At 40.0% G+C, this 17,560-nt stretch overlaps 1 protein-coding gene across 1 annotated transcript in view; it reads left to right on the top strand.

Moving 5' to 3' along the window:
* LOC146650203 (chemokine-like protein TAFA-2) overlaps positions 1–11,607 on the top strand; it is a 93,286-nt gene extending 81,679 nt beyond the window's left edge. Inside the window, exons 4-6 of the mRNA XM_085386490.1 lie at positions 1,132–1,256; positions 1,826–1,882; positions 10,298–11,607. Coding sequence (XP_085242616.1) covers positions 1,132–1,256; positions 1,826–1,855 — 155 coding nt within the window. The 3' untranslated portion in view covers positions 1,856–1,882; positions 10,298–11,607. The remainder of the gene's footprint in view (positions 1–1,131; positions 1,257–1,825; positions 1,883–10,297) is intronic.
* The last annotated feature ends 5,953 nt before the right edge of the window (positions 11,608–17,560 follow it).

Below are 17,560 nucleotides of genomic sequence, written 5' to 3'. Positions count from 1 at the left end.
TACACGTGGATCAGATTTGTCACAAGATTGTTTGAATACCTGAAATAGAGGTGAGTGTTGCCAGTCAAAAAGCAAATCTTACATCATTTAAGACAGCTGTCGGAAGGTGACATGGCTTGCTGAGAGACAGGTATGATGATTTGATTTATATCCGATGGGAAGCTTCATCTCAGGCTCATAACGTTGTGTGGAAATGTTCTTGAGACCTAAACAAAAACGGTGTCGAAATGAAATTGCAAAATAAAATGCAAATGACTTTTAATATAAAAACAAAACATTTATGAATTCTAAATGTGTGATGGTAAACATGGTTTTCTTCTTTATTAGTTAGCAATATTCAACAAAGAATCACCTACTTTAGGTTTTTGAGTACATTGTGGCAGACATGTTTGTGACACGGCTGCAGGAGAAGCCGATGCAGCTCATCACACCGCCCTGCATAAATAGTACTGGGTCCTGAGTGTGTGGTTGTTGTGGGTGATGTGTGCAGCTGGCAGCGGGAGAGCTGCAGCTGAGTGTGTGAAATAATAATAAAGTATGCTGAAAATGATGGAAATGTGGCGAGTCTGCCGTGGATTTATTACAAGCATTTTTTTTTTACCTTATTTTGACATGTTAAACCAACTGTCTGACTAATCAACAAAACCACTGCGAGCTAGTGGTTGACAAATGGCCCAACAGGTCTGTGTGTGACTGAGGTCTTTGTCAACAGAAAGATAACCAACCATGAACATCTGAAGAGTGTGTGCAGTGGCAAATCTTTATAAATGCAAAATAAATTAAGAGAAGAGTTTGCCTTACACTCATAATCCATTACAGCCATCTTGTTCCTGGTTATTTGTTACCTGTTTGTGTTTGACTTTTAGTGGGATTGTTGATTATATCCATCTATAAATATATTAACTACTCTTTTTTAAAACAGTATGCTAAGTTAGCAAATCTGCAGGGACACAATGTCAGTGAAATGTGAAATGAGCTCTGGATTAGCAGCTAAACCAACTTTATCATTCAAAAGTGAAAAAAAGAAATAAGCACGACAGTCTAGTCCTTTATCAGTATTTCCTAACCATAATACTGTGAACAAAGATATTTCCACCTATTTGTTCTTTGACCTTTATGTCTTTTTGTTAGCGTCAATAGTGGAACAGAAGTGGTGGTGTCAGATGCATCCGTGCCTTGATGGGGAGGAATGCAAAGTTCTTCCTGATCTGAAAGGTTGGAGCTGTGCTACAGGAAACAAGATCAAAACCACTAAGGTAAGGTTAACCCACAAGTCTTCACTGGTGCCACATCCAAACCTGTTGAATCTGACCTAACCCACTTCAGCTCTACAAGGTCAACAGGCTGCGGCTTCTATTACCGTCGTCTCTTCTGCCTTTACCTAAAAACTGATGTTTGCAGTCGGTGCTTGGACCCCCTGGGGCCTGTAATCAATGGGCTGCCATGTCTCCTTAGCACTTTCAGGCCACTTCAAGCACCCAAACTGGCCAATTACTCACTCCAATTACCTGCTTTTAACGTTGTAACGTGATGCCCGTATCCTTCACTGTGTTATGATGACCCGTAGACTTCAGTTCTGCCTCTCTCCATGTACTTAATTATTTAAACTGCCTGCACCACACCTGCCGGGAGCCTGGAGCCTGGGGCTATTGATTAAGGGATTTGTCGAGACCTCAAAATGGGATTATTTTATATTATATATATACATACATCTTTGCAATCATTTTTTGCTTTTAGTGGTCCAGGCTTCTGAGATGAGTGATATCTGGGAACAGATTGAGGTAATTATCACGTGGTGACTGTATTTTCTTTTGTTGTTTGACAGATTTCTGCTGACAGAGACCAGCTTTGGTAACGTCAGATGCTTCACAGCGGCGTCCAGGTGATAAATCTGTTATTGTTCTCCTTATTATATTTGATGTTTCAAACATTTACTCGTCTCAATTCATTAGAATCCTCACTTTCATTTTGAACATAAAGAATTTTCAAAGATGGCTCATTTTTACGTTATAGTCAAATTATATTATTAAGTACATCTCTCCCAGTAACGTAACCACACTAGAGAGTTGAATGAGAAGAGGTTTATGATCCAAACACACAACAACAACCTGGTCAAAGCATCAGCATTTCCCAGCGGATTTATCTTGCACACCTTTGAACTCAGTCAGAGAAACAAGTTTCTTAAGTTTCAGATCTTTCTGCAGGCTGCTTAAAGCAGCGGGGGGTCACGCTTTCTTCTTCACCTTTGCTTAGCTTTTCGGGAAAACAGCACAACATAAACTAGGAACTCAGCTATTCTGACCTGTATGGTTGTATCATAAATGCATCGAATGCACCCCAGAAGCACCTCGAGAGTTCAAAATATAAACCACGCAGCGACGGGCTACCACAAAGCTCGGAACCCAGTGGGGAATAGAGTCGGTTTGGAGCACGTCTCAGCAAGAAAAACAGTGTCTGACATGTAAATATGCTGAGACGCAACAATGACTTTTGCACATTTAGAGCCCCAAATGGCAGCAAGAGGTAACAGTTTAAACTGTATCTTTTATACAGATAAACACAGACATCCTCAAAGGTGACAGCAGTAACCTGCGCTGCCTGCGATGCGTTATACCGCAGGGATGAGAGGGAAAAAAAAACTCTAATGTGGGCTAGTGCCGCTTTTTTATTACACTGTTTATAGTTCTCTTATAATTTTATATTTTTAAACCTCTGCTCATCCTCCACATACTCGATTCACGATTCAATTTGAACAGATGAAAAAGTCTACAGCATCTCACGCTGAGGAGAATCATTACTCTGGGAGATTTGTGTTTTGTTCTTGAAGTCGTTGTAGGACTTTTGTCATGTAATCTACCAAATGACACTGATTGTAAGTTATTGTAGAAAAATGGCAGAGAAAGTAAAAGAAAGAGAAATAAACACCTTCTGGATTGCTCCTAGGATATGCTCAGGCAAATGTTATTGTACAGTACTTTTAGACTCCTTTATTTGTTCATCTATCATCCGTCTGCTTATGATCACTCATTTATGGATTGAGTTAATGGTAATTCACTTCTCTTCTTAAGGTATAGACTACATTACTTTCAGCTCAGGGTAGAAGTAGGACACCATCTCTTTGCTCTGTTGTTCAGTGGATGTGCGTATGGAGAATAGTGCCATGTTACCTGCAGGATTTGAGAAAGTTGGGGGGAAAAAGTCCACCTTTACTGCTTCCATAGGAATTAAGAGTACAAGTACCAGCCAGGTGATGTTAATTAAATGCACTTGATTAATTGATCATCTGCAAGTGTGAGGACCTCTATAACAGAACCATATTTGGTACCTTGTTGGTCTATTAACGTGGATGTGAATGCTCCAATCGTCCGAGGAGTGGACACACCAGCAAATTCACACCAAGGTCAGACTGTGCAGTGTTTAGAGAAACAGCAACATCTCAGACTCTGAGTTAGCATATTAAAGGTTTATTTAATGACAGTACAATTAGGAAAAGACTTAATGAGCATGGCTTGTTTGGAAGTGTTGCCAGGAGAAAGCCTCTTGTCTCTAAAAAGAACATGGCAGCACAGCTTATGTTTGAACAAACCACAAGACCTCTGCATCAATGTCCTTTGAACAGACGAGACCAAAGTGCAGCTGTTTGCCCATAATGCACAGCGGCACATCTGGTGTAAACCAAACACTGCATATCAGCACAAACACCTCATATGAACTATCGAGCACGGTGGTGGCGGGGTTATGATTTGTGCTCGTTGTCTTGGACAGCTTGCTGTGATTTAATGGGCCATGTTCTGCTCTGTATACCAAAATATTTTAGAGCAAAATGTGAGTAAAGCTTGGCTAAAACTGACTGAAATGCTGTGGTGGAACCTTCAGAGAGTTGTACATAAATGAATGGATGCAAACCTCAATGAAATGAAGCAACACTGTAAAGAAGAGCCTCCCACAATGATGTGAGAGGCTCATGAAACCATACAGGAAACAGTTACTTCAAGCTATTACTGCTAAAGGTGGTTCTACAAGCTGCTAAATGATAGGGAGGACTTAGTTTTTTACAGGACTGCACACAGTCATGTGAAAACTTTCTTTTTCACGACTCGACATAGTCATTTGCACTGGAAAGAGCTTTTTCTGGTATAATAAAAGCACCCTTTGCCTTGCATTCTTCTGGGAGAAACTCATGGCACTAAACTGCTCTTTTAATTGGAAGAAATTAAAAGTGGGAATATATCAGCTAGCTCACCTTTATCATCAGGAAATAACTAATGCTCCCATACAGAGAGAGGCAGAGACATTTCTTTAAACTGATCACTCAGCATTGCCCTCGATCTCTCACAGTCACCATCTTTGGGTCTCAGCTGCTGGTGCTAAAAAGCTGCATGCTTTGAAGTAGACTACACTACAATACATCACATGACCTTAATAGAAAGCAGAAGGTCTGTAGTTTTGATGGTATTTCAAATGATTTGGGGATTTCTAAATATCCTGATATACCAGGCATATACCATAATATTGTCAGAGTGCTTGAGCCTATTTGTTTTTGCCTGTGGATCTGACTATGATAAAGAGTAAAACACAGTGAATCGTTATATGTTGATATTTCCATTGCTATGCTGCCACTGAGATAAAGTGATGTTTTTTTTAAGTGAAACTTCGAGGCCTGCTTAGATTTCAGAGCCATTACATTTCAGAGCGTGAAAAATTGCTATGACAGTCATGAACGTCACCCCGAGTCCTTGAAATCTTAAAACCCTGAGCTACATCATTGTGTAAGGAATGATAATAATAACTAGCGGGACCAATAACTACAAAGCAAACAATGTAACTGTGAGAGCTGAGCTGCAGATCAATACTTGTTTTCACTCACTGATCTTTGGTTAGCTGCAAACACTGTTTTGAAAAGAGCTCATCATTTCTGTGCTCTAACACTTTTAACTATGTGACTTTTTTTTCAGCTGTGGCTGAAAATGCAAGCCATTCCTAACCCTTTTTTGTTTTTTAAATATTGCTGCTTCAAAATTTAAATGTAAATTTTTAAGAGGACAACAAGATTTTTAAAGACATCAGCTGCACAGAGTTGGATACAAACGGAGCCCACCCTGAGGTACAATCCTCCCCCCCCTGATAAGAGCCTGTTTTTTCCTTACCTGTGTTGCAATCCAGGTTTTAATATCATTAACGCCTTGAAAAGTGAATACTGAAAGTTTTCTTCTTCTCCCACCCTGCTACATCCTTGATACTAATCTGCTATGCTTCTACCATTTAAATAAGCGCAGAGTAGCACCACACCTATAAATTTCCCAGAAGAACAGTGACTACGAATTTTGATTTCTGGCTTAAATTGCCCAATAGTCCAGAGCGTGAAACTTAATTTGGAGAAAGGTGGCTCTGTGGTGCCACCACTTTCAGTTTCTGCTGATTTTACAGGCTGATTCACACATTAAAATCACTCCCTGTTCATCTTTAAAATGGCCATCCTGCGAAAACCCCGGTCATGGTAGTTAGAACACAAAACATATTGCAGGAAAGGACACTGCAGTGTTCCAATTACACAGCTAAATGACACAAACATGAGCCCTGTACCTGCTGTGTTAAGACTTTGAGCCAGCCTTTCTTCATGAGCTGAATAGAAATGAAGCTTTTACCAGTTAAATTAGCACTTGCCAGCCACCAATTAAATTAACACAATACTCAGGGAAGACTTGGTTTTTCCTCTTAGGATTTTCGGCGGTGTTTGAGACACTCAAATCCTGGTAATGATCCACCTCCTGAGTTGAAACGCAGCGTAGATCCATCTCTGAAGACAGTTTCTCTCCTGACAAGAAATGACTTTGCTCTTTGTCATTTCAGCCTGAAATTATTCTCAAATTAGTACCACATTAATCACAATGACAGCCCTGAATATAAATGGCTCTATAAAAAAGAGGGAAGAATTTATCTCAAGCTTGTTCAGCGACCAGCAAAGTGGTGCAACCACCTGAACTTATGGAAACTCTTCACTCTCTGCTTGATGTGATTATGCTGGTTTTCTTGTCAAGTGGTGGCCTGATGGTTCTTGGATTGTTTTCCTTTCCTGCATAATTGTGGATGATTAAAATAAAACTATGCATCGCCATGCTGCTCTGCCCAATTCTTCATCAAACAGACCATTTGTGAATTAATCTAACCAGGCTGTCAGAGCTGTCTGTTTCCTGTCAGAAGTTCAGCATCAATAATGGGGGCCTTACAAGTCCGCCAATGGCTTCCTTCAGTTCGTCAAACCTACGTGGCGCCTGACAGGCGGTTGGAATTGATAGGGGACGTCGTTATGAAGGTTGTTATGCTAGGCTCCTCGAGTCTTTTCCAGAATGTACTTTTAGAGGAGCAGAGGAGCTGCCAGTCAGCTGCCGAGCTTCATGACAGGCAATTTAATCTCAAGGAGAATGGAGGTCTTTGCAGTATGTCACAGCGGAGAACTCGGAAACAACCCACCAGCATCTTATTTCCTCATGTTGCACTGTATGTACAGCACTGTGATAACAATTTATGCAGATACAAAAGGCTGTTAGTTTTTAGGAACAGGAAGAAGACTAATCTGAAAGAGCTCCAGATGTGTTTCACATCAGCAGGAGTTGCTGCACAGAGTTTTGAACCACTGGCAGAAGTGGCTGCCAACTGCTACTAACAACTGCAGCAAGTATCCAGTATTTTTATATAACACTACATCTCATCCATCTGCTTCTCAGGGTTGCTGGAGCCTATCCCAGCTGTCATAGGGCAAGAGGCGGGGTACACCCTGCGCAGGTCACCAGTCTGTCGCAGGGCTAACACACAGAGACAGACAACCATTCACACTCACATTCACTCCTATGGGCAATTTGGATTAATCAATTAACCTATCCCCACAAACTGCATGTCTTTGGACGGTGGGAGGAAGCCGGAGTACCCGGAGGGAACCCACGCAAACACGGGGAGAACATGCAAACTCCACACAGATAGACCCCGGCCTGATGGTGGAATTGAACTCAGGACCTTCTTGCTGCAACAGTGCTAACCACCATACTGCCCACTACACCACCACTACATCTAATGTTATGTTAAATGCTTGCTCTTCTTCATGAAAGGGGAATACCAGCCAACTTGGTCCAGTGTGCACTACACTCAGTTTGAATGTTGTGGTGATTATATTGTAGCTCTCATATAGCCTTGAAAATCTCTGGCTCTATACAGACCAGTTTTTTAGTCCTACCAGTTTAATCTTTCATTATATAGTAAATGCATAAAAAGCACACAGACCTTATGCTCATTTATTGTACAGGAATAATTTAAAGAGTTTTCACATTTCATAGCACAAGTAGGTAAAGGGATTTTAGACCAAATGTTATTACCTCCACCAAGGAGGTTATGTTTTTGGTAGGATTTGCATGCCTGTCATTCTGTATGTAAACATGATAGCCTGAAAAATTTTGAATAAATTCTGAGGGGTGTAGAAGGGGGTCATGCTAGGCAAAACTACTACTAAATTTTACCTTACATCCATCACGGTCTTCAAGGTCAACTTTAAGTGATTAAGCATGAACCCTGCTTCCGAGTCCAAATTACTCTGCGTTTATTAAGGCTGTTGTGCTTTTAACATTTTTAATGTTTTCTTTCTTAATCTATTCAATCTGAACAAGCCCCTAAAAACATTCAGTGATCACTGCCGGCCTCTCTCGCTTTTTATTACCACTGTTCATTTTAAAGCTCAGTTTTCAAAACCTTACCATGTAATTATGTAGCTGTACATGGTAGCTAGCCACCATGTAACACATCATTATCTACCAGCTAGCCCGACTTCAGTAAACCTAGAAACGTCACTGCTGTTTAGTTTTCTGTCTTCACGTAGCAGAGCTGTACGATTGAATTTTTCAGAAATCTCTCCGTCAGAACATGCTATGTCATGTTTAGGTGGAAACTAGCGAGCTAACTTCCTGCTAACTTCTAACTCTGGATGTTAAACTTAATTGTTACACCTGGTAAAGCAGCAACGCTGATCATTTTATTACGGATGAAAGAATTTAGACAGTTTTTAACTCTCAGTGATGCTACAGTGTTCATTTGACTTTGGGACCTGAAGCGGAGTTTGACAAAAATTGACAAAAAGCCTTGAAAAAAGTCCATAGAAATACTTGTTGGGTTAATTGTTGGCTGTGAATTAGCTTTAGATGTGGATGTGAGAGGTTGGGGTCGTTTTGACCCACCTCTTGCGCTATAGCATGTGGAATAAGCTCCAAACCTGTGACCTAAGCACTAGATAGACTTAATATAATTCATTTATAGATGGTCCGACACTCCCCAGTTAACAGTTAGATAGTAGATAGCTATCACATGATTGCATTATTATTGTTTGACTACTGCTCAGCCTAAGCAGTGGTAATATTTTAAAGATAATTTCTAATTTTTAATATAAGGCTACTGTTAAGCATTTTATTGGCCTATTTTTAAACTAATTACACAAAAAAAAAAGCTAAAAAAAACTAACAAAGAAGTTAATAAAGGAAACAGGACTAAAAGAAAATGTAAATACTTAAAGCATTTTACCTGTTTAGCTGATATCTGTCCACTTATGCCCACTAATTAATTACCTTAAGCTGAATCATCCATTGCTATAGGTGAATGCAATTAAATGTGACTGTGTTCTCTAGCTGGAGGTGGAAGATAAACTCCCCACTCCTTTCTGTCTCACACACTGTGTTTTTACAGAAGTGAAGAGCGGCTACCTAATCCTTGGCACCTATTCTGTCTGTGACACACAATTAGAGCTATAGCAACGGGATGTCGCCATATTATTCAGCTGCAATGTTTCGCCCGACCTTGCTGATCTCAGTCACTGAGTCTCACAAGTTTTCTTGCAGAAACCCAGCTAGACGGTTAGCACATGGCAAAGATTAGCATCAACAACTTTCCAGTCTAGAAGAAACAATCCCACTCTCTGAAGCAGTGGAAAGCTACTGTTACCATTCTTACTTTGAAAACCAGGCATGATTTCTTTCTGAGGGTATCTACTTTGGTGGTAAGAGTTACCAGGTGCTTCAGCCACTGGTATCCACCCAATTCACTTGAGCACATGTCCATCCACATTTGCCTTTCGATGGCCATTTCAAAAGGACATAACATCATGCTGATAAACAATATTTACCGTTAGCTTAATTCTTTTTTCACCTTTTATGTCTCTTGTTGCAACCTTAATTGTACAGACCCCTGGATTATCCATGTGTTTATGGAGACATTCTTTTGTGCACTGGTGCACAGTCATGTTGGAACAGGAAGGGGCCATCCCCAAACTGTTCCTGAAGCATTAGGAGTTTGTTTCACTGGAACTAAAGGGCCGAGCCCAACTCCTGAAAAACAACCCCACACCATAATCCCCCTCCACCAAACTTTACACTTGGCACAATGCAGTCACACAACGGTCATTCGACTGGCAACCACCAAACCCAGACTCGTCCATCAGATTGCCAGACGGAGAAGCATGATTCGTCATAGAGAACACAGCCCTGCTGCTCTTGAGTCTAGATGCAGTTTGCATTGTGCTTGCTTGTTAAGCTTCCTGCTTTCTCTCTGTTTTGTTGCTATGTTAAAAAGCAGCTTCTGTCAGGTTTGAAAAAAATGTTTTGCTTGTGTCCATTTAGCAAGTTCAGCAATCATGATGATTGGGTCATTTTTAGAGCCTGCCTCAAGTGGCCAATGTAGGTACTACAATTTTTGGCACTTCCACCCTGGAGGCTGTTACTTGGATGGTGCTGAATGTGCCAGGGTTCTAGTCCTATAAATCATATAACAGGTTATGTCATAGCTACACAGCAATGTCTTGATGCATCTGGACGTAGCATTTCTCCAGATGAACAGAATCAACCTACACAGCGATGTTCTTGTGGGGCTTTCAGACCATTTTAAACATTTTTCTTGTGAAGATGAAATCTGTTTCCTCACAGTGTCAAACATCAAAAGTAAGCAGCAAGAATGGAAAAATCAGGGCTTCGAGATTTGAATAATGCATCTGATTCTGTTGTTGCTTTGCCAACATCTTTGACATGTCAATCAGCGTAGGCGGGAGCATTCGGTTGATAAAGTTTAGTTTTATAACTGGTGGCTATGCTTTTCAGTTCTGTGCAGTTCCATTTTTTTTCCTCTTGTGACCTCAGACAATTATATACTGTATGTCTATATATATAAAAAATAATGTTATGTTCTGTAACTCTTTCATAGGTGATGTTTTGATGATTCTGCAGCTGTCCTGGCTCTGACTTTGTTTCATTAGGTTTCTCTTCTGATTTAGGTTGAACCAACAGTTCTGGCCCGCGGGATCATCAAAGGAGAAGAGAGTAATGCAAAGGACCTTTCTGTAAATAGAGACATCCTTTCTTCTGGAGTGCAGTTAAACTTTGGAAAACTTTGAATGCTTCTTCCTGAACTCTATGGACATCAAAAAGAGGAGCAGATCCCATTAAAAGTACTGATCATTCAGCGTTCCTTTTCAAAGGACTCCGTATGACTAGCCTTACCGGACAACAGGATTTAATCTGACATTGTGCTGCTTGTAGTAGAATACAACGGTGAACTTTGCCTATATGTTATTTATAGAGTAATACCTCGTTCACAGGTTTTTTTGCATCACATGTTGTCCAGGGTGAACAGCAGGTCAGTATGTCGTATAAGCATTGCAAATATCGAACACAAAATGCATCGTGGCTTTCTTCTCTAACAGAGTGTACTTTGAAAAGTTTAATATGGGTTAAATATATTTAAATGGGGTGGTTTTCATAGAGATACACAGCCACAATCAAGAGGAATTCAACCCAAACGCTAAAACAAGGACATGTTACATGAAACCAGCACTTTAAAAAAAAATGGCACCAACTGGTCAAACCTACCAGCTGTTACCAGACAGCAAGAGGAAACCATGTGTGGTCTGAAGGTCCTCTGAAAATCATCCTGTCATTTCAAGCCACTTTTATCAGTTTAAAATATATTGTTTATTATTATCATTATTATTATTAGTATTAATCTTTTTTGGAATATGGCTCGGGAGTTCGAATTTTTGACAAGAGTTTAGTGTAAATTAAACAGCATCTGACAGCAGCAGCGGTCCTGAAGCTGTTTTCAAATAGTTACTCAAGTATGATTTTCTGATCACCTTTTAGTAGGTATCGCTGACACTTCCATTGTCTGTGTAAGTGATGACATCAGTAATAAACTATGGTTGTGTAACTAAAGCCACGTGTCTTTGAACCATCTGTATGTGACAGTGACTGAAAGGCTCCACAGTGTAGTGGCTTACACATTCACCTATCAGGTCTCTGGGAAGAGACACAAAGCTCTTTGGGGTTGGATCATGAGGGGCACCTGGTGTTATGGCAGCTCCTTAAACATGGCAGTCCCCTTTCTGGACTTTGGAGATTTTATGATTTTTTTTTATATGATGTTTTCTAAAACTGTGTCCCTATCTCTTCTGAATAAACCGGCACAGAATTTCATACAAACATTCGTGGATCCCACAAAATGTTAAAGGTAAAGTGTGTTAAATGTCACCAGTAGAGGTCAGTAATTGCAGATTGCAGTCAACTCAATTCTGTTTTCTTACCCCTACTTATTCAAATGCACAATCCGAGCTACAGTGGCCGCTGTAGGACGAAACAACTTGGGTTCATGACAGCCTAGACTGAGTCTGCTGTTTACTTCACCTGTCAGGATCTGTCCACATCTATTGGACTGATGGCCTCCTGATGGCCTATGTAGATGAGTCCGTAAAGCAAACGTCTGTCAGATGACAGTGAGGTGAATTGTTGGTGATAGCCTGAACTTTGCTGGTGTTGTTTGCTGTTAGCCGGCAACTTTCTTTGAAGTGGATTTAACAAGGTTGGACTCTTAGTTAATAGATTAATATGATATTAGAATCAAACTGTTTATCGGAGGCATAACATTAGCTGGCATAATATTAGCTTATAACCAGATGTTGTTGTTTAGCCAGCTGGTTGTCAGCTGTCCCGAAATGGGAGGGTTCCAACTTTAGCTCGATAGATAGATGTTGAATGGTCATATATAGTTTGAAATAACTTTTTGTGACCTCAGAATTAAAGCTAACATATAAGGTACACTAAATACACTTTACCAGTTAATTATTTATGTACTGCGTGTGACTGGTTTCTTAACATGTACATAAAACATGATTATGCAGAATGGAAATCCTCATCCTGGCTACTATATTCAACATGGCAGCTACTTCTATGTTTTTAAATTTATGAGAATGCATCAGTTGGTTGGAAGACCAGATTACATGATCAGTGTATATTTATGATTACAAAATTCTCATTTCTGTTAAACAACCTACATAAAAAATAATTTTTCACGTACCTTTAAAGATTTTTCTTCTAGTGTCACCATGATGTTACCATTTGTGTCTAGAGATGAAATGTTTTAACAACTGTTTGCTGTGGAAAAGTGGAATTCGGTGCAAACACTCACTATCTTTGCAGACTGCAGTGAAACCACTCTAGCTGAAGTGCAGAATTTTTGTGTGGAAATTCCTGCAGACTCTTCTTTCAGCTTCTAAATTAAAATGGTAAAATGGCGTTTGCACTCATGATAATGTCAGGGGAAGTAGACCATTCACAGATGTCCTTTCTTACATTCACACACATACTACTAGAAGTACTCTGCTTTAGCTGAGGGAACCTCCTGGATAGAGTGCACAGGAAGCAGCACAGACAGATGAAGCCTACCTAACAGATAACTGTCTATGCTATTCTAACATTTGCACAATCGGACATAACACAGACTGTAAGAGGAAGCTGTCGGTTTAACACCATGTGTTGGACATTTGCATTTTCACACACAGCTCTGCCTAAAAAAGTTCGGTACTGCAGGGCACATGTGAAACTTACGTTAGTGTTATAACTGCCATGCTTGCAACAACATTTAGCTTAGTGCTCCACTTTGCCTCGAGTAAGTGAACTGGTAGTTCTATAGCACTTTTCTGCTCTAACTGAGCACTCAAAGCACTTTTCATTACAAGCCTCATTCAAGCCAATCAAGCACTCTGTGCAAGCATAAGAAACATTCATGCACTCACACACGGATACATGCATTGGGAAGAAGTTGAGGTTTGGTATCCTGCCCAAGGATGCTTTAACATGCAGACTGGAGGAGTACAGTAGGAGACAACCTGCTCTGCTTCTGTTGAAATCTCCCAATTCTTTGAATCTTTGGGCTGAAGGAAGGACAATACTCGGTGTATAAATGCTCAATCAACAATCATTTATTTCCATATAATTCAACAGTCAGAGCATTACAACGTCCGGACGGGAGAGATGCTACCAGAGGGTCAGGCACATGTCTCAAAATGGTGACGGGTTGCTCAGCTTTTTATACTCTCTAGTGGCCCCCAGCTAGTCGTAAAAGCCAAAACATCACATTTTTCTCTGTTACAGCGCCTAAGTTATGACCTCGGCAGTTGTTTCTCTGCTTTCTGTAAGGTGGGGGTGTGGAATGTGGTCTATCTATCTCCCCTGTCTTTAGACACAGAGTCTCCTGCTTACAACCTTCTCTTCATGATTCAACAATTAAGCATGTCAAGAAAACAGTGTAACACATTCCCAGCAGATCAAGGATACAGAGTGATGCACATTTATCTAATGAACTAATATGTGAATATGTTCTGTTAACTCAAAAGTATAATGAGAACTAAACTACATACAGCTCACACACTCTATATTAAAGGGTATAATGTGATCTACAGCAGTATTCTAATTCAACTACTTTGATTACATATATAAGGTAACATATAATAACAGAATAATCTAACAATTCCCCCTTTTGATCTCTGAAAGAGATCACTTATAACATACACTCCAGGGTCACAAGGTCCAGGTCTTCTTGATCCTGAGGCCCTCTGTCCCCCTTTAACGGGTGGACCATATGTGGGATGACCTCTGTGTTCACGCAGTTCAGATGCAAGCAAAGTTAGATTTACAACCATAACAGCAGTTACAGATGACACTCCCATCATTCCCAATTCTCCCACAGCTTTATTTTGGTGCTCCAGTTTTCCACCCCCTTTTTAATGCCCCCTTATACCTTTCAAATGTACTTAGACTAGAACCTCTGTCTAAGGAGCTTTTAACCTTTATTTTTTATGGCTGCAGCTACCAGTGTCTTCCAGTTGGGTGATTCTCAGCTTCTTTCTTCGACCTCCGGGGTTAGACCACCCTTTAGTCATTGCACAGTTCTGGGGATTATTCGGCCCTGAGTTCAAACAAAGATCTGTGTGTTTTGGGTTCACCGGCGTGTCCCCCTTTTTGCCAAGAGCCTCTTGAACCTCGTTGGTCTGGTGTTCCTGGTTTTCGCCAACCCCTTCATGGTCATTGCTGTGTTTGTGGGATCCATGTTCTCCAGGAGCCCAAACGCCATGACACTTGACCCCAGTTGCTATCTCGGCAGTCCCTACATCTGTCTCTGCTGTGAAGGGTCCTCACATCTCCGTGTCCCCATCTGGTGTCTGTTCCTTTCTCTGCAAGAGACAGAAAACCAAAACACCTCTCTCCCTAGCCTTGATAATCTAATATTGTTATCCATTGTTGTTCTAATGATTCAAATTTGGTTTAAAATATTATGTTCAGGACTTATTCTAATCATAATCTTTGTGTGTGTAAAAGAAATCAAAAATTAGTGAACCCTTTCTAAGTCTAACACATTATAAGCTTAAGTTTTACCATAGCTAAATTATTAAACACAGAAATAACGTCATAAGATGTTCATAAAACCATTGTTTGATGTTCGGAGTCAACTCCCCCTTTTTGACACACTCCCATGTGTCAATTCATTGGAGCTAGACAATTAAAAGAGAAGGTTAGTGACATCATATCTCAGAAAGTATCAGAAATTCTTCTCTCGAGTACCGTTGCTCCAGCCTTGTCATCACTGAGGATCTTCAATCCCGGACATTTCCCTTCTCCATATGTAATAAAGTCTGTCATCCTTCCATGCCCTGGTAACTGGTCCATCCAGAGCTGTAACATTTTGAAATGTACATACAACAAGCCAAACCACACCTTGGTCACACCAACTCTTTTTCTGCCCTGAAGATGTCCAACGCCATCTTAGTCTGGACCAGGGTTGTAATAGTTTTGCAGTTTTCATTAGTTTTTATTTTTATGTAGCTTCTACTTCAGATTTTCAATTTTATATCAGTTTTAATCAGTTTTTACCAATTGTTTGCTAGTTTAGTTTAGTTTTAGTTGTGTCTGCAATACTTAAGTGTAGCAAAATCCCAGTCCCATCATATCAGTCATGCTCTTGTGCTTATCCTTGGGTATTGTGACTATTAACTCTTACAGCACCGGGTGCTCCTAATTTTGGTTCAAGTGAATTTATAAACTTTGTGAAGGGAATTGACTCCTCTGCACACTGGAATAAACATAATCAACATGATCCACATTTTACTGCGTGTTATTTCACCATCTTATCGATTCAAATGCTCCATCCTTATGTGGTTTGCGACATTATGTTTATCCCCTCTGTCTCTAAATGTTTGAAGAATTTTCAAGTTTGGGGTCAAATTTTAAGAATTTGACCATAAGTGAAAGTTATGGTGTCATCACCCCCTTCGGGGCTTACCTTTCCCAGTTTTGATGATATTCCTCCCACAAATATTCGCAATTACCCTCCTTTGGTGTGAAAACTGTTGGTGTGGTCAAGTGGGTGCTATAGAAACAAAAGCTCAGGACAGAACAGTTATCAGTCATGTACTTCCTACAAATTTCGCATATGTTTTATTCCATATTGATCCTCTGAGTGTAATGGTACATTTTAATTTGAATTTATCCAAACTAAACACAATATTTTCTTTATTTACTTTGCTCTTGTTCTTTTGCAGTACCACATCCTATCAAATGTCCCTGTCAATTATATTCTACATCTAATAACTTACTATTTCAAATGAGAACCTAAATCACGTGGACCAATGTTTGTTATGGCATATCTCTATTCTGAATGTGGCCAGTCATTCATAGGTATTGTTAAAGTTTTGGCGATTTTCCTCTATAAAATTTACTTGACTTTTTACAGTGGCCTGCTGTGGTTAATAATAACATATTCCAGTCATGAGTGGTATCAAAAGTCTTCTCCACTGTAGCATTTGGCATTCCCAATAATATAACATGATACCTTAGTCCAAACACAGCTAATATAGCACAGTTTTCTTAATGCAAACATCAGTAACTCAAAATTAGCAACCACAGTGTTAAGTCTGCAGTTCATACTTATGTGAAGCTACAGTCTCCTCCTCCAGTCTCTCTTATCCTCCTGCTCCTGAAAAAACAAAACAAAACAAAGCGAAGCATCCACCCTTCTCTTGCCCGCTGGGTGAATTGTCTATTGGCATTTACTAATCCTAAAGTTGATGCAGTCTTTGTCTCAGTATCAAGTCAGTCAAAACTTTCAGTCCGTCCATCACAGTCCAGTCACATGCATACATCCATACACATTCATACCAGAAGTTGCTGATAATGGAGTCTCACGCGCAACCTATTCGAGCATCCATCACCAGCAAGATGACGTCATCATTTTAAAAGGAAAACAATTCCTTGTTGTTTTTTGGACCAGATTGACTCGGTGCAATCCTTTTAGATCAGTGTTCCCTATAAGTGAATTTCTCCCAAGCCAATTACAATCATGGAGAAGCACACTTTGCAACTGTTTACAGTAATAATATTTCATAGCGCTTTAAATCTCAATCTTTCAGGCCTGGTTTAAAGAGCTGATTGTTAAATCATGAACTCACAAAATATCACCATATCACCACCGGTGGATCACACCTCTCAGATGTTTTTTCTCCAGTGCACTGTAACAAAAACGAAAACAGACGTAACCAACAAAACACTACTAACAATAACACAAACTAGGGCCCGTTGCAGACATGTCCAAGCATAAAACTATCCTCTCTCGCTTACGAGAAAGAACACAAGCCAAAGCTCACTGATAAAATCAAGCTAGCGCTAAGCAAAACCAAACAATCAACCAGAAATTCACAGGAACATTTTGCTTCCTGCCGGGACAATATTGTGTGGAAATGAGAACCTCAGGTGCCGTAACACCTTTTGTTCCTCCTTGAATTAAAACTCAATCACAGAAAATGCCGTACTCCAACCTAACCTTACACTATTAATTCATCAATTTCACTCTGTGCCACTGTTCCTCATCAGGGCTGTGTGAAGCACAGCAAAGAATTCAGTCAAGGCCTTGAGCCATAAACAGACATCACGCACAGACATTGTTTTCATAACCAAACCGTTTTAGACCTTATTAACTTTACATAAATGCCTTCTAGGTGACATATAACACATTGTAAGTAATCAATGGTAATCAAATCAAATCAAATCAAATCAAATCACTTTTTATTGTCACATCACATGTGCAGGCACACTGGCACAGCACATGTGAGTGAAATTCTTGTGTGCGAGCCCCACAAGCAACAGAGATGTGCAAACACAACAACACAAACGAGCAAAATACAAGAATGGCCAACCTGAAACTAATAAATATA

The sequence above is a fragment of the Rhamphochromis longiceps genome, linkage group LG17 (genome assembly GCF_057381845.1).
Source record: "Rhamphochromis longiceps isolate RC_006_pf linkage group LG17, R_longiceps_female_GT1.1, whole genome shotgun sequence".
NCBI classification, from domain to species: Eukaryota; Metazoa; Chordata; class Actinopteri; order Cichliformes; family Cichlidae; genus Rhamphochromis; species Rhamphochromis longiceps.
Note: the sequence above shows the minus strand (reverse complement) of the source record. Positions and strands in the feature narration are given on the sequence as shown.